This window comes from Pelodiscus sinensis, unplaced genomic scaffold (genome assembly GCF_049634645.1).
Source record: "Pelodiscus sinensis isolate JC-2024 unplaced genomic scaffold, ASM4963464v1 ctg185, whole genome shotgun sequence".
In the NCBI taxonomy this organism is placed as follows: Eukaryota; Metazoa; Chordata; order Testudines; family Trionychidae; genus Pelodiscus; species Pelodiscus sinensis.
In genome coordinates this window covers 66554-87467 of record NW_027465960.1, presented here as the reverse complement: position 1 = coordinate 87467, position 20914 = coordinate 66554, and the positions used below count along the sequence as shown (strand labels likewise).

Genomic DNA, 20914 nt, shown 5'->3' with positions numbered 1-20914 from the left:
CGTGGCGTGGAGCGGCGGCAGGCGAGGAGCGGCAATCAGCGGCGTGGCGTGGAGCGGCGGCAGGTGAGGAGCGGCGACAGGTGCCCGGCGTGGAGCGGCGGCAGGTGAGGAGCGGTGATCAGCGGCGTGGCGTGGAGCGGCGGCAGGCGAGGAGCGGTGATCAGCGGCGTGGCGTGGAGCGGCGGCAGGCGAGGAGCGGTGATCAGCGGCGTGGCGTGGAGCGGCGGCAGGCGAGGAGCGGCGATCAGCGGCGTGGCGTGGAGCGGCGGCAGGCGAGGAGCGGCGATCAGCGGCGTGGCGTGGAGCGGCGGCAGGCGAGGAGCGGCGATCAGCGGCGTGGCGTGGAGCGGCGGCAGGCGAGGAGCGGTGATCAGCGGCGTGGCGTGGAGCGACGGCAGGCGAGGAGCGGTGACCAGCGCCGTGGCGTGGAGCGGCGGCAGGCGAGGAGCGGTGATCAGCTGCGTGGCGTGGAGCGGCGGCAGGCGAGGAGCGGTGATCAGCGGCGTGGCGTGGAGCGGCGGCAGGCGAGGAGCGGCGACAGGTGCCCAGCGGAGCGTCCCGGGGTGTGGGACGAGACAGCTGGTGGAACGTGGCCGGAGTTTCGTATAAGGTGCCCCCTATCTATCCCCCCACCCCCATTTCTACCCTGGTTGGGAGGTGAAACCCTGCGGGTGAACTTTGGGACTCTGGGTGGCACAGAGACTTGTGGGGACAGAGACTTTTGGGGAGTCGGTGGACTTCGGGCGAATCTTGGCTGGGGTGGGGGCTTGGCTCATGTTTGGGTTATGAACTCTGTTTGTGGTGTTTTCCCCAAGTTAATGCCGTATGAATTCTCTCTCTGTTTCATTAAATGTTCTTTTCCTACACTCAAAGGGTATGTCTACACTACCCCCCTGATTCGAAATAGGGGGGTAATGTATGCATACCGAACTTGCTAATGAAGCCCGGGATTTGAATTTCCCGGGCTTCATTAGCATAAAGCCGGCTCCGCCATTTTTAAAAGCCGGTTGTTCGAACCCCGTGCCGCGCGGCTACACGCGGCCCGGGCTAGATAGTTCGAACTATGTAGCCATTCCGATCTATCTGTATGCCTCGTTCCACAAGGTGTACAGATAGTTCGAACTACGTAGCCATTCCGAACTATCTAGCCCGGGCCGCGTGTAGCCGCGCGGCACGGGGTTCGAACAAGCCGGCTTTTAAAAATGGCGGAGCCGGCTTTATGCTAATGAAGCCCGGGAAATTCAAATCCCGGGCTTCATTAGCAAGTTCGGTATGCATACATTACCCCCCTACTTCGAACTAGGGGGGTAGTGTAGACATACCCAGACTCAGTGCTTGCGAGTGGGGAAGCATTGCCTCTCAGAGGCGCCCAGGGGTGCGTGAATTTCCCAGATCACTGGGTGGGGGCTTGAGCCGGTTCTTTGTGAGATTGACCCCAAGATATTGAACCCAGCCCTGGTTACTGCCAGGCCTACCCTGCCGGCAGAAGGGTTACACAAGGAAGGAGCAGAGCCGGTCGGGAACAAAGCGCAGGTAGGTCCCGTCTCCCAGTGGCAAGGCCTGGGCCGCGCCAGCGAAAGCAACTTCCTCTCTCAGCCTGGCTGCAGCCCCGGCTGGGTGTAGCTGCCCGGGACTCCAGGAAATGCATGAGCAGCCCCGGTCTGCAGGGGTGCGATAAGAGCATTGTCCAGGGCGGGTCCGTCCCATCTCTTCATCAGATTGAGATACGGACAGAGAGGACACTTCTTGCGTTTGCAGATGATCCCAGTCTGGGAGGGGCGGCGAGTGTGTTGGAGGATGGGTCAGTATTCAAACTCATCTGGACTAAGCAGAGAAATGGTCGGAGGCAAATCTCATGAAGTTTGCAAAGTGCTGCCCTTAGGAAGTGTGAACGAGCAGGGTTGCCCCCTCTCTCGTGGGGTCCCACGCACGTTCCCCGTTGGCCCTCTGCTCAGAGTTCTTCACAGGCCACCCTGCCTCTTCGGCCGTCTGTTAGGGCTTCGGCTTCCAACGGCTCGTACTCTGGCATCCGCCCTTGGCGGACGGGGTAGGGGGACCCGGACCTGCCCTCTCTCCCGGGTCCCAGCCCAAGACCCTAAGGACAGACACAGACACGTTCCTGTCCGGCTGACGGGGATTCCTGCCGTTACTCGTCAGCCCACGGGCCTTAGCAGGGAAGCCTGCCCTGGCTGCTTCCTACCCCGGCTACAGCTGGGGGAGGTCCGCACCCCTCCCGGCCCGGCCCTCTCCTCGACCAGCGCAGATGGCTCACTGGAGCCGGCCGAGCCCAGCCGCTCTCCCTCCCGCTCGCTCGCGGCGACCGTCCTCTCTCTCCTCCTTCGTCTCCCCTCTTCTCCGGTGTCCATTTCCCTTTTGTACCCCCAGCCATGTCTCTCCTGACCCACCCTTCTCTGTGACATCACCGCTACACGCCCTGGCCACCCCGCCCTTCTTGCATCATTCCTGGTGTGCTCGTAACACGCCCAAGGCGTCCTGCTCCAATTCGCGACGCCGCCCAGCTGTGCCATGGTGCACAAACATGCAGTGCAAGTGGCAAGACGGGCTCCGCGCTCCCCGCAGAGCGCCGCAAGGAAGGCATTCGGAGTGCAAGGCGATCGTGCCCCGCCACAGGAAGGAACAATCCATGTCTCACACAGAATGTGAAGCGACTGTCTAGGAAGGAGCCCTGCAGAAAGGGATCTAGGGGTCAGAGTGGACCACAAGCTTAGTATGAGTCAGCAGTGTGACGCTGTGGCAAACAAAGCAAACGTGATTCTGGGCTTCATGAACAGGAGTGTCGTGAGCCAGACACGAGGAGTCATTCTTCCGCTCTGCTCTGCGCTGGTTAGGCCTCAACTGGAGTCTTGTGTCCAGTTCTGGGCACCGAATTTCAGGAAAGATGTGGAGAAATTGGAGAAGGTCCAGAGAAGAGCAACAAAAATAAGGAAAGGTCTAGAGAGGTTCCGAGCGGGGCTCGGCGGGGAACGTGGTTCCGAGCAGGGCGCGGTGGGGAACACGGTTCCAAGGGGGGGGCGCAGCGGGGAATGCAGTTCCAAGGGGGGTGCGCGGCGGGGAATGCGGTTCCGAGCGGGGCGTGGCGGGGAATGCGGTTCCGAGGGGGGCGCGGTGGGGAACGTGGTTCCGAGGGGGGCATGGCGGGGAATGCGGTTCCAAGGGGGGTGCACGGCGGGGAATGCGGTTCCGAGGGGGGCGCGGCGGGGAACGCGGTTCCGAGGGGGGCGCGCGGCGGGGAACGCGGTTCCGAGGGGGGCGCGGTGGGGAACGCGGTTCCGAGGGGGGCATGGCGGGGAATGCGGTTCCAAGGGGGGCGCGCGGCGGGGAATGCGGTTCCGAGGGGGGTGCGCGGCGGGGAACACGGTTCCAAGGGGGGGCGCGGTGGGGAACGTGGTTCCGAGGGGGGCATGGTGGGGAATGCGGTTCCAAGGGGGGTGCGCGGTGGGGAACGCGGTTCCGAGGGGGGCATGGTGGGGAATGCGGTTCCAAGGGGGGCATGGTGGGGAACGCGGTTCCGAGGGGGGCATGGTGGGGAATGCGGTTCCGAGGGGGGCGCGGTGGGGAACGCGGTTCCGAGGGGGGCATGGCGGGGAATGCGGTTCCGAGGGGAGCGCGCGGCGGGGAACGCGGTTCCGAGGGGGGCGCGGTGGGGAACGCGGTTCCGAGGGGGGCATGGCGGGGAATGCGGTTCCGAGGGGGGCATGGCGGGGAATGCGGTTCCGAGGGGAGCGCGCGGCGGGGAACGCGGTTCCGAGGGGGGCGCGGTGGGGAACGCGGTTCCGAGGGGGGCATGGCGGGGAATGCGGTTCCGAGCGGGGCATGGCGGGGAATGCGGTTCCGAGCGGGGCGCAGGATGTGGACTTAGCACAGAGAAGTTTAACCAGACAATAAAAGAAAGAAAATAAGCTGAGCACGTCTAACTAGACATTCCCTGTCTACTCACAGATCTGTGTGTCAAGGGCCAGTCCATGCCCATGCCCAGTACTCTTTGTAATCATGATAGTTCTGCCTGGTTCAATTCATCACGTTCCCCCAGCTCCTGGCTTCAACTCACACAAAGAAGAAAAAAGCAAGTCATCTTCCTTTCATTTCGAATCTCAACACCTTCTCCCATTGGCTCTCCTGGCTCCCTGCCAACACCTCCTAGCTACTTGAGTTTAACCCTTTAGTCACTGAATGCTGGGATGCCCAGAAGAGGACAGCCCTCCTGTCCATCACACCCCCTAACCTGAGACAAATACACCCCAACAGATTCACACCCCACAATGGAAACTCTAATTCAGGAACCGACCCCTGCAATGAACCCTGTTGCCCACACTGTCCACGCCGCTACCCTAGTGGCACCATCTCAGGGCCATCAGCCACGCCATCAAAGGCCGGTTCACTTGCACACCTACTACCGTGATATTTGCCATCATGTGCCAGCAATGTCCCTCTGCCGTGTACATCAAACAAACCGGACAGTCTCTGTGCAGAAGAATGAATGGACACAAATCAGACACCGGGAACGGCAGCATCCACAAGCCAGTGGGGGAGTCCTGTCACCTCCCTGGTCACACAGTCACTGACGTGCAAGCTGCCACGGCCAGCCCGAGAAACGTCCAAACCAGACTGCAGAGAGAAACGGTGACGCTGGGATTCATTCAGAAGGGGTCTGAACAGAGACCTAGACCGGCTCGCTCATTACACCAGGCCACACTTCCGGCGTTCTCGCTTTCTCATCCCTGGAGATGAGCCACACTCACCCTGAGCTAATTAGCATGGATGTCACACTCCCATCTCTATCCTTTCCCCGCCTCCTTTTTCCTCTCTTTTCTCTTGAGCATCTGCGGAAGCAAACGGCAGCTCACAGATGCGTATGTCTCAACACATTCGTTCTTCAAAGTGTCACCAGACTCCTTGCTGGTTTTACCGGGAGTGATGACACCAACTGTGGGACGTGTGTGTGTGTGAATGCATGGGCTGATTTCTATGCTGTATTTGCAACACGCACGGGGTACTGCCTTTTGGGACATCGTGGGGGGCTGTCCACTCTTATGGCCCTGGGCCCACTCTGGCGTCGCAGTCACCGGTGGCTGTGTTGGGCTGTGGGTGACCCCTACTGGCCTGTGTGTGTGAACACTGCCCAGCGGGGGCTGGTCCCTGGGGGCAGTGCACATAGACCAGTGTTTCTTAAACTGTGTTCCGTGGCACACCGGTGTGCCGTGAGGAGGTGTGCTGCGGAGAACAACAGAATTCAAAATGGCTGCCCTTAAAGGGGCAGGTGACCTTTTTTTTTCTCAATAACTTTCCCCCGACCCTTTTTTCCCCCAACCTTTTTTTTTCTCAACCAAAAATCCTTGTTGTTCCTCATTTAAAAAAAAATATTGTTTGGTGTTCCTCGGTCTTAAAAAGTTTAAGAAACACTGACGGAGAGCATGACTAGCAACTTCACACCTGGCCAGGGGAAGGGGGTGAACAAAGGAAGGAGTGTGGCTACCTAGGGGGAGGAGTGTTCGCTGGTTTGGAGACGGGTGGTCTGCACATGGGGGCGCAAGGAGGAAGGAGACTAAAACCAGTGTAGGAGGTTCAGGGGCCAGTGAACCCCTCCCCCCAGGGAACTAGGGCTGTCGGCCTATCTTTTGCCTGCATCGAGCCTACGCTGGGCTGTATCTCGGAGAAGCAATAAACCCATTTGTACTCTACTGGCTGGCGGAGTCACATCTGGCTGTGGACGGGGTGCAGGGTCGGGGGTCTCGGACGTGCCCTCACACTTTTCCCTTGAAACAGATCCTGTGTGCTTCTGGGTGTAACACCCGGGGGTGGTGGCCCCCTGGACTCACCAACAAAGTCTCACTGTGTCAGTGCCCTGTCCTGGGGGCACCCCAAGGACCGACAGGAAACGAGGGCTTTCACCACCAGCCCCTTGACATTGAGCGTCATGCCCTTTGGAGGCTGCAGTGCTCCGGGATCATTCCAACGGCCTGAGAGTGGCAGATTGCACATCCGAACCCGTGCGTCCGGGCAGGCGCAAACTGCCATTCTCAGGCAAAAAAACCTTCCAAGCCAGACTGGAAGGAGAAGTGGCCGTGCTGGGATTCATCTGCCAATGGGGCCCCGTCAGAAGGGGTCTGAACAGAGACCTGGGCCGGCTCGCTCATTGCACCCGGCCACTTCCCCTTCCGGCGCTCTCGCCTTCTCGTCACTCTAGACTCAAGCCCCCCCGGATGGAATGGGACCAGGGTGGGAGGGGCGGGTCTCTGTGCACCTGCTAGGAAGGGGGAGGGGGCTGGGGATGTGGGCAAAGGCTGCAACATCAGAGCTACAGACACGCCTGCCTGGAGTGAGCCCCGCCCCCACATGCCGCGTTGCCTGCTCTTCCGCTTGTCTGCTTTCGTCCTGCGGGACAAGACCTGGGGGAAGGGAGGGCAAGTCCCTCACGCCTCCCAACACCCCATCCCTTGAGCCACGTCTTGGGGCGCTCCTGGTCCCCCCAGGGCTCGTGCCTGTGTGCTGTCCCACTCCCACCGCCCTGGGGTGCAACCCCGCTCTTACAACTGCTGTGGCCCAGCAGGGGCCTGCCTGGAACGGCCGATCATAGCTCCCCTGGCATGGATTCGGGGCATTCCATGGCCGGGGCAGAGGGTCCCCAAAGGCCCCCTTCCAGCCCATGCATCTCTGAGGCCTGACGTTGCCTTTTGTGGCTACAGTTCCCCTCTCAGCCAGTGATGGAGCCTGTGAAACTCTTTATTAAATACACAAATATATAAAACTCTACAAGAGCAGGCAAGATTTCTTCTCGAGTGCCGTAAAATGCACAGGCAAGTTCCACAGGGCTTGGGCTCCGTGTGGGCAGGGGGCTGGGCTAAGGGGGTCTGTGGGTCAGGAGTGAGGGGCACCTCATCCTTCCTGTAGCAGAATCGGCCGTTAATTACCCAAGTCCTCAGAGTGAGTCAGAAGGAAACGGTGACAAACCGAGACACAAACTGAGCATCCTGCCCTGAACCATAATCCCAGGTCTGGCCCTGCCGGTTCCCCGCCCTCACCACCCGCAGCCCCTGCTAGCCCAGCCCTGCCGGTGCCCCTCAGTCCCGCCGTGCAGCCCCTGCCAACCCAGTCCTGGACTCCCCCCACCCCACTCCTGAGCCACGACTCCTGGGTTTCATCCCTGCCTCTGGGAGAGGTTTGGGGTCCAGTGAGTTAGAATGTGTGTGCATTGGGGGCGGGGGCAGAGCTGGGAGCCAGGACTCCTGGCGGGTTCCCACCCTAACCCCGTTCACTCCAGATTCACACTGGATTGAGTCAAACTGACATAAACAGGAAACTCGCAGCAGGGGTAGAGCAGAACGTCTTGCAAAAGAAACCAAGTGAGACTTGAGTAAGAAGGACAAAGGACCAGGGGCGGGGCCAGGTGGAAACAGCTGCGGCCTCTCCCAGCAGGGGGCGCTGTGGGGAAGGGGCAGGCGTTTGGGGTGTGGCTTACACAGGGGGCAAGACCTCCTGCTCCATAGGGGGGGGCGGAGGGAAATCCCCATTGGCGGGGGGCTCTGGAGGTGGGGAGGGGGGCCCAGGTGACGAGGGCACCGTGCCATTGGCTTCCCCTCCCCCCTGCGGGGCAGGGTCGCCCGTGTGGTTGCCTGTGGGCAAGAGGGGCTCCGACAGGGCCCCCTCGGCCTTTGCGCCGGGCACGTCCTCCATGGCCACCGAGGACACCCGGGAGTGGCGCTTCCCGAAGAAGGTGGTCAGCGTTGGCCGCCGGGACTCACCCGGCCCGGCCTCCTTCACCCCATCCCCGGGCTGCTCCCCTGCCTGCTCCTCCGCCAGGGGCGCCGGCCCCGCCCACTCCCCGGGCCCCGCCCGCCCGCCGTTGAAGCTGGTGGAGCCGGAGCGGCGCCGGCGCCGGCAGTGCAGCACCGTGGCCAGCAGGCACAGCCCCACGAGGGCGGCTATGACGATGACCACTATGATGACGATGTTGGGGGACTGGGTGGAGGGGGCGAGGCTGGCGGGCGGCGCGGCTTGGGACGACTTGGAGCCCTTGAAGCCGGAGCCCTCTTTGGTCCCGGGTGGGGTGGAGGGAGAGGGCGTGGGCCTGTCCTTCGTGGGCTCGAAGGGGCGGGGCGTCTCCCCAGGCCGATGGGTGGGGGTCGGCTCCGCCTTCGTCTCCCCAGGCCGATGGGTGGGGGTCGGCCGCATCTTCGTCTCCCCAGGCCGATGGGTGGGGGTCGGCCGCATCTTCGTCTCCCCAGGCCGATGGGTGGGGGTCGGCTCCGCCTTCGTCTCCCCAGGCCGATGGGTGCCTCCTGCCTTGACGGCTGGTGAGGGGGGGCCCTTGCCTGGCTCTGTCTGGTTCTCCTTCCACGGGCCTGGGCTCTCTGTCTGCTGCCCCGCTGGGTCCGTTGGGCCCTTCTGCTGCGCCGGCGTCGTGAGGGAACCATGTTCCTGGGGCAGGGCGGCCACGACAGGGCCCAGAGTGGCCTCCTGAGAGGCGAGGTCGGAGGGTGATGCTGAGCCAGAGGAATTCTCCATTGCTGGTGTCAGCTGTGTGGTGGGCACCAGCTGTGCCAGTTTGGTTGGGTCCCTAGCCATGTCCGTAATGGCTGGGTTGGTGGGGAGCCCGGGGTCGGTGGAGGCTGGGTCGGTGGGGAGCCCGGGGCCGGTGAAGGCTGGCTTGGGGGGGATCCCGGGGCTGGTGGAGGCTGGGTCGGGGGGGATCCCGGTGCCGTTGGACGCTGGGTCGGGGGGGATCCCGGTGCTGTTGGACGCTGGCTCGGGGGGGATCCCGGTGCTGTTGGACGCTGGCTCGGGGGGGATCCCGGTGCTGTTGGACGCTGGCTCGGGGGGGATCCTGGTGCTGTTGGACGCTGGCTCGGGGGGGAGCTCAGGGCTGATTTTGAACTCTGGCTTTGCCTCTAACAGGGGCGCCCCCGTGGCAGAGGCGGCAGCTGCCAGGAGAACCAGAAGCATCAGCAGGCGTTTGGGCGGGGGCCGGGCCCCCGGACATGCCATGGCGTCTGGGCGTCCCGCGCCACCACTCGGCAGACGGGCACGGAGCACAGAGCGGGCTCGGCCCCGGAGCTGCGCCGCACGGGCCCCGGCCAGCCTGGGAGCAAAAGGAAGGTGGGTTATTTGAAGGGCCTGTCCCAGCCCAGGGCACTGGGAGCCTCCTGCCCATTTCCGGAGGCCCTAGCGGCCCTGCCACCAAAGCCTCATTCACCATAAACCCAGAGGGAACTGAAAGGAGGCAGCTGGAGACAGGAGCAAAGGGGCAGGGAGCCAAGGGCCGGGCTGGCGGGGGCTGCAGGGTGGGGCGCCGGCCGGGCTTCCCTGGGTGAGTGCGGACGGAGCCCTGTGCATTCACCGACTGCAACGACTGGCACCCCAAAATGACCCCTCCCATTTCCCACTTTGTCCCTGGCTCCCCCAACGGCTGGGCTGCACCTGCGGAAACACGAGTGCACCACCCCCACCGCAGCAACCTCGGAAATGCCAGACGGTTCCCTGCACAACCCCACCCACATGGCACCGAGCCTGGCATCCCTCCCTCAGCCCCTGCCCCTCCAGCCCTGCCGGTGCCCCCCACTGCTGCCCCGCAGCCCCTGCCAGCCCGGCCCTGCCCCCAGCCCTGCCGGTGCCCCCCACTGCCGCCCCGCAGCCCCTGCCAGCCCGGCCCTGCCCCCAGCCCTGCCGGTGCCCCCCACTGCCGCCCCGCATCCCCTGCCAGCCCGGCCCTGCCCCCAGCCCTGCCGGTGCCCCCCACTGCCGCCCCGCAGCCCCTGCCAGCCCAGCCCTGCCCCCAGCCCTGCCGGTGCCCCCCACTGCCGCCCCGCAGCCCCTGCCAGCCCGGCCCTGCCCCCAGCCCTGCCGGTGCCCCCCACTGCCGCCCCGCAGCCCCTGCCAGCCCGGCCCTGCCCCCAGCCCTGCCGGTGCCCCCCACTGCCGCCCCGCAGCCCCTGCCAGCCCGGCCCTGCCCCCAACCCTGCCGGTGCCCCCCACTGCCGCCCCGCAGCCCCTGCCAGCCCAGCCCTGCCCCCAGCCCTGCCGGTGCCCCCCACTGCCGCCCCGCAGCCCCTGCCAGCCCGGCCCTGCCCCCAGCCCTGCCGGTGCCCCCCACTGCCGCCCCGCAGCCCCTGCCAGCCCGGCCCTGCCCCCAGCCCTGCCGGTGCCCCCCACTGCCGCCCCGCAGCCCCTGCCAGCCCGGCCCTGCCCCCAGCCCTGCCGGTGCCCCCCACTGCCGCCCCGCAGCCCCTGCCAGCCCTGCCCTGCCCCCAGCCCTGCCGGTGCCCCCCACTGCCGCCCCGCAGCCCCTGCCAGCCCGGCCCTGCCCCCAGCCCTGCCGGTGCCCCCCACTGCCGCCCCGCAGCCCCTGCCAGCCCGGCCCTGCCGGTGCCCTCCTCTCCCGCCCCACAACCCCTGACATCCCAGCCCTGCCGGTGCCCTCCACTGCCGCCCCGCATCCCCTGCCAGCCCTGCCCTGCCCCCAGCCCTGCCGGTGCCCTCCACTGCCGCCCCGCATCCCCTGCCAGCCCTGCCCTGCCCCCAGCCCTGCCGGTGCCCTCCACTGCCGCCCCGCAGCCCCTGCCAGCCCTGCCCTGCCCCCAGCCCTTCCGGTGCCCCCCACTGCCGCCCCGCATCCCCTGCCAGCCCTGCCCTGCCCCCAGCCCTGCCGGTGCCCCCCACTGCCGCCCCGCATCCCCTGCCAGCCCTGCCCTGCCCCCAGCCCTGCCGGTGCCCTCCACTGCCGCCCCGCAGCCCCTGCCAGCCCGGCCCTGCCCCCAGCCCTGCCGGTGCCCTCCACTGCCGCCCCGCATCCCCTGCCAGCCCGGCCCTGCCCCCAGCCCTGCCGGTGCCCCCCACTGCCGCCCCGCATCCCCTGCCAGCCCTGCCCTGCCCCCAGCCCTGCCGGTGCCCCCCACTGCCGCCCCGCATCCCCTGCCAGCCCTGCCCTGCCCCCAGCCCTGCCGGTGCCCCCCACTGCCGCCCCGCATCCCCTGCCAGCCCAGCCCTGCCCCCAGCCCTGTTGGTTCCCCCCACTCCTGCCCCACAACCCCTGCCAGCCCGGCCCTGCCCCCAGCCCTGCCGGTGCCCCTCACTCCTGACCTGCAGCCCACTGATCTGTGGCTAGTTACCAGTCCCCTGCTGAAACTTCCCTTTGCACCGCCCTGCTCCCTCTCCGAGAGCTGTTTCTCCCGGCAATCCCACCGCACACACCAGTTGCCTCCTTGTACCTTGTGGCTGGAGAGCCGGGACCAGCTCGCAGTTGCAGGTGGGGGCCCACGTCGGGGGGTGAGCCCTGGGCCGGCACACGGCAGCCCCCTGCCTTGCACGACGGGGCAGGAACGTGTGAACGAGAAACGTGAAGCGGACGGGAGGAAATGGTGAAAGAGGTGGGCTGTGCTGGAAGGGAAGTGGCCCGGGGCAGCTGGGAGAAGAGCCACGAGCTGTGGCAGGAAGGAGGGTGGCAGAGAAGAGGCTGGGGGACTTGGGCCCAGGGCCCCCGAGGGGCCGGGGGGGGCATTTGGCAGAGGGATTGGCTGGCTTAGGGGAGTGGGGGATGGGGCCTGTCCCCACTAAGAGGCAGTCACCAAAGTGTGGGGAGCCCCCGGGCCCTGCCCCCTCCCACGGCCGGGGGGGGGGGGTCGTTGGCTCTCTGGGACCCAGCGCAGCCCAGATTGCCCAGCACAGGGCCCGGGGCAGCCTGGCTTGGGGGGGGCCCGGCCTCCCCAGCGAGTGGAGACCGACCCACACCCAGCAGCCGGGTCCCAGCCCCCCGGCCAGCCCCGCCTCCGGCCCACGTCCATGGCTAAAGCGGCCACCTGCTTGCACCCCCCGGGCCCGGGGGCCGGCCAGCGAGCCCGTGGGCCAGGCACTGGAGCCCAGGGGCCCCCTGAGGTGTCTGCTGAGGGCTGAGCCTGGCCTGGCCCGGCCCGGGGAGGAGCCACCGGGGGGCCCCAGGATTGACTGGTCTGGGGTCAGCCCCTTCTGGGAGGTGCCAGTGCCCAGGAGAAGGGGATTCCCTCCCCGCGGGCAGGGGAGACAAGGATCCGGGGGGGGGGCACCTTGCGCTGCACCCCGGCCCTTGCCTAAGAAGCACCTTGGCTAGGGACAGAGGCCGGGAAGGGTTTGCAGACCCAGCCTGGCTCAGCTTGGGGGGGGGGCACAGGGAGCAGTGGGGTGTGTGAGGGGAGGGGGGGATGGGTTATAACCTCTCCCCTGTGTGAGGGGGGCTGAGGGGCACAGGGAGCACTGGGGTATCTGAGGGGAGGTGGGGGATGGGTTATAACCTCTCCCCTGTGTAAGGGGGGCTGGGGGGCACAGGGAGCACTAGGGTGTGTGAGGGGAGGTGGGGGATGGGTTATAACCTCTCCCCTGTGTGAGGTGGGGCGGGGGGGCACAGGGAGCACTGGGGTGTGTGAGGGGAGGTGGGGGATGGGTTATAACCTCTCCCCTGTGTGAGGTGGGGCGGGGGGGCACAGGGAGCACTAGGGTGTGTGAGGGGAGGTGGGGGATGGGTTATAACCTCTCCCCTGTGTGAGGTGGGGCTGGGTGGGGCACAGGGAGCACTGGGGTGTGTGAGGGGAGGTGGGGGATGGGTTATAACCTCTCCCCTGTGTGAGGGGGGCTGGGGGGCACAGGGAGCACTGGGGTGTGTGAGGGGAGGTGGGGGATGGGTTATAACCTCTCCCCTGTGTAAGGGGGTCTGGGGGGGGCACAGGGAGCACTGGGGTGTGTGTGAGGAGGTGGGGGATGGGTTATAACCTCTCCCCTGTGAGGGAGGCTGGGGGGGGCACAGGGAGCACTGGGGTGTGCGAGGGGAGGTGGGGGATGGGTTATAACCTCTCCCCTGTGTAAGGGGGTCTGGGGGGGGCACAGGGAGCACTGGGGTGTGCGAGGGGAGGTGGGGGATGGGTTATAACCTCTCCCCTGTGTAAGGGGGTCTGGGGGGGGCACAGGGAGCACTGGGGTGTGTGTGAGGAGGTGGGGGATGGGTTATAACCTCTCCCCTGTGAGGGAGGCTGGGGGGGGCACAGGGAGCACTGGGGTGTGTGTGAGGAGGTGGGGAGATGGGTTATAACCTCTCCCCTGTGTGAGGGAGGCTGGGGGGGGCACAGGGAGCACTGGGGTGTGTGGGGGGAGGTGGGGGATGGGTTATAACCTCTCCCCTGTGAGGGAGGCTGGGGGGGGCACAGGGAGCACTGGGGTGTGTGTGAGGAGATGGGGAGATGGGTTGTAGCCTCTCACCTGTGGAAAAGGGCAAATCTAGTGCCCATCTATGCAAAGGGAAATCAGAACAACCCAGGAAACTACAGGCCAGTGAGTTTAACCTCTGGGCAGGGAAGAGAAGGGAGCAAGTCATTGAGGAATCCATCTGCAAACACCTGGAAGGGAACAGGGTGATGGGGAACAGCCAGGGTGGATTTGTAAAATGTCATGACCACGCGGGTTGGCCAGCAGCCTGGGGACTCAGGGGCTAACCAGGTACCTTGCCAGTATCTGCTCAGCCAGTAGAAACGCAGGCAGGCAGGGATTTCAAACTGAGACCAAGGGGGTTGGGGGTTTCCCTCCCTTGTCTCTGGCCCGTTTCCTCTCGGGGAGACAGACGACAAGAAGAGGACTCTTCAGAACGGGTCAGCAGGGCCAAGTCTGGACAAACCCGCCAGGTTTGATTGGTTTCTCTTTTGGAATTTGGATCTGGTGTCTGCTGTTAGAAATGGGGTTTCCTCTCTTTTGCAACTAAGTTTTGGCCCACGGGGGAACCCTCCGTGCTGGCTCGTACCAGCTAGCCGTTCTCACTGTGCGTGGAACTGCGCTATTGTTTGAATAATGAAAGTTCTGTCTTTTTGGAATTCACCTGGTCTTGGTTCAGTTCCGGGGCCTGGACAATGTCTGGGCTCTGCAGGCCTCTGGCGAGGGGACAGCTACCTCGGGCTGCAGCCGGTAGGTTCCCTTTTCTTTTCACGGTCTTTGGGGGAGAGCGTGGGGTGCCCCGGGGTGGGGTTCAAGTGCCCGCCCTGGCTGTGGGCTCCAAAGCGCTCGATGGGGCAGCGGATTCCCTCAAAGCCAGGGATTAGGGTTTTGGAGGGAGTTTTGGTACCAAAGCCTGGAGAGATCAGGGTTTGGGGGTGCTTTTGACAGGCCCCCACTTCTGCATTCGTCGTGCCAGAGTGGGGAACAGCCTTGACATAAAGGAACAGATCCCGTCAAACCAGTCGGAGAGCTTTCTCTATAGGGTAACCAGCCTTGTGGCTACGGGCGAAGCGGTGGACCTGGGATATCTGGACTTTAGTAAGGCGTTTGACATGGTCTCGCGTAATCTCATCAATAAACTAGGAAATGCAGCTGAGACGGTGTGACGTTGTGGGGGGGCTGTCTACGTTGTAACCTTGTGTTTCTGCCTGTCTGTATCGTGTTCTGTGTGATTCCCAGTGACCCACTCCAAGGCTACGTCTACATTGGCAAGATTTTGCGCAAAAGCACCTGCTTCTGCCCAAAATCTTGCCACCTGTCTACACTGGCCGCGAGTACTTGCGCAAGAGCACTGACGTTCTAATGTGTGAAATCAGGGCTTCTTGCGCAAATACTCTGACGCTCCCGCTCAGGGATAAGCCCTCTTGCGAAACTGTTCTTGCGCAAGAGGCCAGTGTAGACAGGCAACATCAAGTTCTTGCGCGAGAAAGCCTGATGTTTAAAATGGCCATCGGAGCTTTCTTGCACAAGAGCGTGTCTACACTGGCCCGGATGCTCTTGCGCAAAAGCACATGCCAGTGCAGACGCTCTCTTACTCAGATATTTTGCGTTACAGAGTATTTGCGCAAAATCTTGCCAATATAGACGGAGCCCAAATGTGTATTGGCTGCAGACACTCCAGTACGTCTAGACTACGTGGCTCCGTCAACGGAGCCATGTAGGTTTGTTTGTTCGGCAAAGAGAAATGAAGCCGCGATTTAAATAATCGTGGCTTCATTTACATTTAAATGGCTGCCCTGCTTTGCCGATCAGCTGTTTGTCGGCTCAGCGCGCTAGTCTGGACACTCCCCTGCTGACCTGAAAGCCCTTTATCGACCTCCCCGGTAAACCTCATCCTACGAGGCATAACGGGCAGGTCGACAAAGGGCTTTCAGGTCGGCGCGGGAGCAGCCAGACCAGTGCGCGGAGCCAACAAAGAGCTGATCAGCTGTTTGTCGGCTCAGCGCGGCAGCCATGGAAATTTAAATGAAGCCGCGATCATTTAAATCGCGGCTTCATTTCCCTTTGCCGATCAGCCTCATCTACATGGTTCCATGGACGGAGCCATGTAGTTTAGACACAGCCTTAAGGGCCAGCCTGAGAAGATAACACCTCTGTTCCCAGAGAGCCAAAGGGGTCTAGGTGGGGGCTGGGTTAGTCTGGGCTGGGGAGGATGACGAGAGGAGACAGAGCAGGAAAGGGGGGCAGGGCCCGGGAGCCCTTCCCGCGGTGCCTGCGCTAACATGGCCCCTATGCTGCGCTGTGTCCCTGGGAACCAGTAACCCTTCGACCCCACTGGCCGGCGGAGAGTCCCGTCTGGCTGCGGGCGGGGTGCGGGGTCGGGGCCGTCACAGAAGGGTTCCTATGAGGCGGGTGCAGAACTGGCTGGAGAACCGTTCCCAGAGAGGAGTTATTAACGGGGGCTGGAAGGGCAGCAGGGGGGCTCCACAGGCTCCGTTCGGGGGCCGGCTCTGTGCATCACCCTTTTCCATACGGGCCCAGAGCGCGAGCTCATTGAGTCTGCAGATGCTAGAGGCAGGGAGGGTTGCAGGTGCTAACGGTCGGGGTGAGACACTGGAATCCGTCGCCCAGGGGGTTGTGGAACCTCCATCCCTGGAGACACTGACCAGCAGGTTGGACAGAGACTTGTCAGGGAGGCTCTCGACGTTCCTGGGTCCTGCCGGGAGGGAGGGGACTGGACGCGAGGCCTCTCTGGGTCCCTTCCAGTCCTAGAGTTCTAGGGTTCTGTGATTTTATAATGTGGGTGCTGGGTGGGGCACAGGGAGCACTGGGGTGTGTGAGAGGAGGTGGAGGGATGGGTTATAACCTCTCCCCTGTGTAAGGGGGGGCTGGGGGGGCACAGGGAGCACTGGGGTGTGCGAGGGGAGGTGGGGGATGGGTTATAACCTCTCCCCTGTGTGAGGGGGGCTGGGTGGGGCACAGGGAACACTGGGGTGTGTGAGGGGAGGTGGGGGATGGGTTATAACCTCCCCCCTGTGTGAGGGGGGCTGGGGGGCACAGGGAGCACTGGGGTGTGCGAGGGGAGGTGGGCGATGGGTTATAACCTCTCCCCTGTGTGAGGGGGGCTGGGTGGGGCACAGGGAACACTGGGGTGTGTGAGGGGAGGTGGGGGATGGGTTATAACCTCTCCCCTGTGTAAGGGGCGCTGGGGGGGCACAGGGAGCACTGGGGTGTGTGAGGGGAGGTGGGGGATGGGTTATAACCTCTCCCCTGTGTAAGGGGGGGCTGGAGGGGCACAGGGAGCACTGGGGTGTCTGAGAGGAGGTGGGGGATGGGTTATAACCTCTCCCCTGTGTAAGGGGCGGCTGGGGGGCACAGGGAGCACTGGGGTGTCTGAGGGGAGGTGGGGGATGGGTTATAACCTCTCCCCTGTGTGAGGGGGCTGGGGGGCACAGGGAGCACTGGGGTGTGCGAGGGGAGGTGGGGGATGGGTTATAACCTCTCCCCTGTGTAAGGGGCGGCTGGGGGGCACAGGGAGCACTGGGGTGTGCGAGGGGAGGTGGGGGATGGGTTATAACCTCTCCCCTGTGTAAGGGGGGCTGGGGGGGCACAGGGAGCTCTGGGGTGTGTGAGGGGAGGTGGGGGATGGGTTATAACCTCTCCCCTGTGTAAGGGGGGCTGGGGGGGCACAGGGAGCACTGGGGTGTGTGAGGGGAGGTGGGGGATGGGTTATAACCTCTCCCCTGTGTGAGGGGGGCTGGGGGGCACAGGGAGCACTGGGGTGTGCGAGGGGAGGTGGGGGATGGGTTATAACCTCTCCCCTGTGTAAGGGGGGGCTGGGGAGCACTGGGGTGTGTGAGGGGAGGTGGGGGAGGGGTTAGAACCTCTCCCCTGTGTGAGGGGGGCTGGGGGGGCACAGGGAGCACTGGGGTGTGTGAGGGGAGGTGGGGGATGGGTTATAACCTCTCCCCTGTGTAAGGGGGGGCTGGGGGGCACAGGGAGCACTGGGGTGTGTGAGGGGAGGTGGGGGATGGGTTAGAACCTCTCCCCTGTGTAAGGGGGGGGCTGGGGGGGCACAGGGAGCACTGGGGTGTGTGAGGGGAGGTGGGGGATGGGTTATAACCTCTCCCCTGTGTAAGGGGGGCTGCGGGGCACAGGGAGCACTGGGGTGCGCGAGGGGAGGTGGGGGATGGGTTAGAACCTCTCCCCTGTGTGAGGGGGGCTGGGGGGCACAGGGAGCACTGGGGTGTCTGAGGGGAGGTGGGGGATGGGTTAGAACCTCTCCCCTGTGTGAGGTGGGGCTGGGGGGCACAGGGAGCACTGGGGTGTCTGAGGGGAGGTGGGGGATGGGTTAGAACCTCTCCCCTGTTTAAGGGGTGGCTGCGGGGCACAGGGAGCACTGGGGTGTCTGAGGGGAGGTGGGGGATGGGTTATAACCTCTCCCCTGTGTGAGGGGGGGCTGGGGGGCACAGGGAGCACTGGGGTGTGTGAGGGGAGGTGGGGGATGGGTTATAACCTCTCCCCTGTGTGAGGGGGCGCTGGGGGGCACAGGGAGCACTGGGGTGTCTGAGGGGAGGTGGGGGGCTGCCTGCTGGCCAGGCTGGCAGCTGACGTGCTCGGTGGGGCTGGCTTGGTGCCTTGTCTGGAGGGCCGCAGGCTGGGGCTGTGAGTAGCCTGGTTGTGAGCAGTTTGCCCTGATTTGCTCCCTCAGTGAGAGTCACACCCGAAATTCCCCTCCCCATCTCGCTGTTGGGGCAGTGCCCAGGGAAACTGAGGCACACACTGGGCTGTAGAAGTCACAGGCAGCATAGCAATGGGACTGGAAACCCGCCCCATGTCGTCTGTCGCAGGCGGGAGGTCCCACCGGAGCCAGGACGGGCCCTGGCTGGCTGAGGGGACCGTCCCCCCTCGGAGCAGCGTTCGCCCCACGGCACAGACCACGCAACCAGCCGCTCCGGCACGGGAAAGTCTTTATTGTGTGAGCCGGCGCCGGCCCCTTCGTGCCGTGAGCCGCCGCCGAGCGGGCCCAGCCGCCAGGGCGTCGTCCATGCAGCCGAAGGGAGAATCGGCAACCGGGGTCACACCGGCCCCCACAAGGTTCTTGCGGAGCTGGCAGCTTCAGCCCCTTCTGCTCCCTCCGTCGCGCTGTGGGGCAGCCCCCCCAGTCTCCGGGCGGAGTCCCACGCCAGGGGAAAAATGGAAGCCCCCAAGTTTCCAAGCGGTCCCCCCACAGCTCCGCACTGCTCCAGCGTCCGGGGGGTGAGTCCCCCCTTGGGGGGCGGGCTCCGGGGCTCAGCGCCCCCTGCCCAGCCCACCCCCCCCGCGCCGGAAGAAGTCGGAGATGTCCTGGAGTGTGACGTGGGGCTGGGCCCCCCAGGTGGGCTCCTCGCCGTCCGTCAAGGCCGCGGTGCTGCCGGTGCTCTCGGGCGCTCCTGAGGGGGCGCTGCTGGACGCGCCGCTCCCCGAGCCGCTGGCGGGGCCCTGGTACCAGGCTTCGGCCCCGGGCACGGGACACGGGATCCACAGCTCGGCCGCCTCCTTCGGGGGGGCTCTGTCCGGCGGGGGCAGGGCCGGCGGCTCCATCCACAGGTCCCCGCCCCGGCGCCACACGCTGGGCACCCCGCGGGCCCGGGCGCCCTGGAACAGCCGCTCGCCCAGCAGGGCGGTGAGGATCACGAAGATGCCAGCCAGCCCGGCCAACGCCAGCATGGGCACGAGGCAGGCGGTGCAGGGTGGGGCGGGGGGCCAGGAGGGGGTCGGGGCCCGGAGGGTGGGGGACGAGGACGGAGCCATGGGCGGCGCTGGGCTGTGGAGAGAGAGAGAGAGAGATGGGCAGATAAGGGCACCGGGCAAAGGGCTCCCAGCTCACCCGCTGCCCCACCCCAGAAGCAGCTGCAACTCGGCCATGCCCTGGAAGGAAAACACCGGCCGCCGTGTGGGGGCGGGGGCTCTGACCAAGGACCGGCTGGCTCGGGGGGGGGGGGCAGGGGACGGGTCACCGGGCCGCTCCCTTCCAGGGGGCCCCGACTCCCACCCGGGTGGGGGCAGGGCCTGGCTGGTGTGGGGGGAGGGAATGGGACACAGCCTGGTCCCCCGGGGGCGCGGTCTCCCAAGCGGGGGTGGGGCAAGAGGCTACTCACGTCACGGCGGGGAGCGGGGGTGCCTGGTGCCCCGGCGGCTCACCGGGGGGAGCGAGGACCCACGGGCCGGGCCGGGCAGTGCCCCATGGCTGCCCAGGGACGTGCTGTGCAGCGGGCGCAGCCAGAGGGGATGTGGGCGACGCCGTGACGCAGCGTTTCCTGCCCAGCACCATCGGCCCAATGACGTGATGGAAACAGTCTGTGGGGGAAGAGGGCTCAGGGGGGATGCTGTGGGCCAGGGAGTGGGGTGGCGGGCTTGGTGGGGGATGCCGTGGGGCAGGAAGCAGTGTAGGGGATTCAGCAGGGGGCACTGTGGGGCAGGAAGCAGGGTGTGGGGCTCAGCAGGGCATGCCGTGGGGCAGGAAGTGGGGTGGTGGGGCTCAGCAGGGGACACTGTGGGGCAGGAAGTGGGATGCCGAGCTCGGCGAGGGATGCCGTGGGGCAAGAAGCGGGGTGGGGGCTCAGCGGGAGCACTGTGGGGCAGGGAGTAAGGTGGGTGGCTTGTCAGGGGATGCCGTGGGGCAGGAAGTGGGGTGGGGGGCTCGGTGGGGGTGCCGTGGGGCAGGGTGCTGGGCTTGGAAGGGCTCCGAGGACTCTTGTCCTCTGCCCCTTTCCACGTGCGCCAGGCTGTCAATTTCTGGGGGAACAAGGGTGTCCCCGAGGTGGGGAACCCCCGGGCCCTGCCCCCACCCACCAGCCGGGGGGCTCCCAGCCAGCAGAGAGTACAGGGGGTCCCAGGCTCCCTGCGCAGCACAGGGCCCGGGGCAGGCAGGGCAGCCCGGCTTGGCGGGAGGGGCCCAGAGCCAGGCCTCTGCCCCCCACCCTGCATCCTCAGCCAGCCAGAGTCACTGCAGGGCCTGCCCCCAAACCTGCCCCCAGCCCTTGTCCCGCTTCCCCCCGCTCCGCGTAGGGCAGGCTGTCACCTGGAAATCCCCATCCCAGCTCACCAGTGGTGCAGCACCCAGGGAAACTGAGGCACAAATGGGGCTACGACAGGACAACAGAAATCACAGGCAACGTAGGAAGGGGGGTTCCCCCAAGTGTGTCAGCCCCTCCCCCCACGTTCTCTTCTTCAGCGCCACCGGCTACCCCGGGTCTGTGACCCACCTGGCCACACACAGGTGCAGCTCTGCTCCCTCCCCGCCCCGCGACCCCCACCCCGCCGGCCCTGTCCCTCCCGCCCTGGGACCCTGCCCCCCCCGCCCTGCCGGCACAGCCTCTCCCTCTCCCCCCCCTTCCCCCCCACCCCGCCGGCCCTGTCCCTCCCGTCCTGGGACCCTGCCCCCCCCCGCCCTGCCGGCGCAGCCTCTCCCCCCCTGCCCCCCCCCACCCCGCTGGCCCCGTCCCTCCCGCCCCGCGACCCTGCCCCCCCCGGCCTGCCAGCGCAGCCTCTCCCCCTGCCCCCCCCCACCCCGCCGGCCCCGTCCCTCCCGCCCCGCGACCCTGCCTCCCCCGCCCTGCCGGCGCAGCCTCTCCCCCTGCCCCCCCCACCCCGCCGGCCCCCGTCCCTCCCGCCCCGCGACCCTGCCTCCCCCGCCCTGCCGGCGCAGCCTCTCCCCCCTGCCCCCCCCACCCCGCCGGCCCCGTCCCTC

General features: G+C 65.7%; 3 protein-coding genes across 4 annotated transcripts in view; 1 reads left to right on the top strand and 2 right to left on the bottom strand.

Moving 5' to 3' along the window:
• Positions 1-6723: 6723 nt before the first annotated feature.
• Positions 6724-11686, bottom strand: SPN (sialophorin). 2 transcript variants are annotated; one of them, XM_075917352.1, is made up of 3 exons: positions 11223-11686; positions 8166-9097; positions 6724-8126 (listed from the first exon to the last, which is right to left on the bottom strand). In XM_075917352.1, exons 1-3 carry the CDS (start codon positions 11510-11512, stop codon positions 7474-7476), a joined length of 1875 nt encoding a protein of 624 aa, XP_075773467.1. In that variant the 5' UTR covers positions 11513-11686; the 3' UTR covers positions 6724-7473. The 2 variants fall into 2 exon arrangements, with proteins under 2 accessions (XP_075773467.1, XP_075773466.1); XM_075917351.1 differs by having other exon boundaries at positions 6724-9097; positions 11223-11646.
• A 1516-nt stretch (positions 11687-13202) lies between these two features.
• Positions 13203-20914, top strand: part of LOC102443745 (zymogen granule membrane protein 16) — a 35019-nt gene continuing 27307 nt past the window's right edge. Inside the window, exon 1 of the mRNA XM_075917357.1 lies at positions 13203-13655. The gene's annotated coding sequence lies outside the window, so the exon portion shown is untranslated. The remainder of the gene's footprint in view (positions 13656-20914) is intronic.
• CUNH16orf54 (chromosome unknown C16orf54 homolog) lies at positions 17623-19565 on the bottom strand. The gene is made up of 2 exons (XM_075917347.1): positions 19323-19565; positions 17623-18988 (listed from the first exon to the last, which is right to left on the bottom strand). The coding sequence occupies exons 1-2, from the start codon at positions 19493-19495 to the stop codon at positions 18475-18477; spliced, it is 687 nt and encodes a 228-aa protein (XP_075773462.1). The 5' UTR covers positions 19496-19565; the 3' UTR covers positions 17623-18474.

Excerpts from the sequence above, each read along its gene's own strand:
- SPN (XM_075917351.1), bottom strand. The coding sequence starts at position 11,512 with ATGCCCCCCCCGGCCCCTCGGGGGCCCTGGGCCCAAGTCCCCCAGCCT. Across the intron at positions 9,098-11,222 it reads CCCGGCTCTCCAGCCACAAG|GCTGGCCGGGGCCCGTGCGG; the intron begins GTACAAGGAGGC and ends TTTTGCTCCCAG.
- CUNH16orf54 (XM_075917347.1), bottom strand. The coding sequence starts at position 19,495 with ATGGTGCTGGGCAGGAAACGCTGCGTCACGGCGTCGCCCACATCCCCT. Across the intron at positions 18,989-19,322 it reads CCCCCGCTCCCCGCCGTGAC|CCCAGCGCCGCCCATGGCTC; the intron begins GTGAGTAGCCTC and ends CTCTCTCCACAG.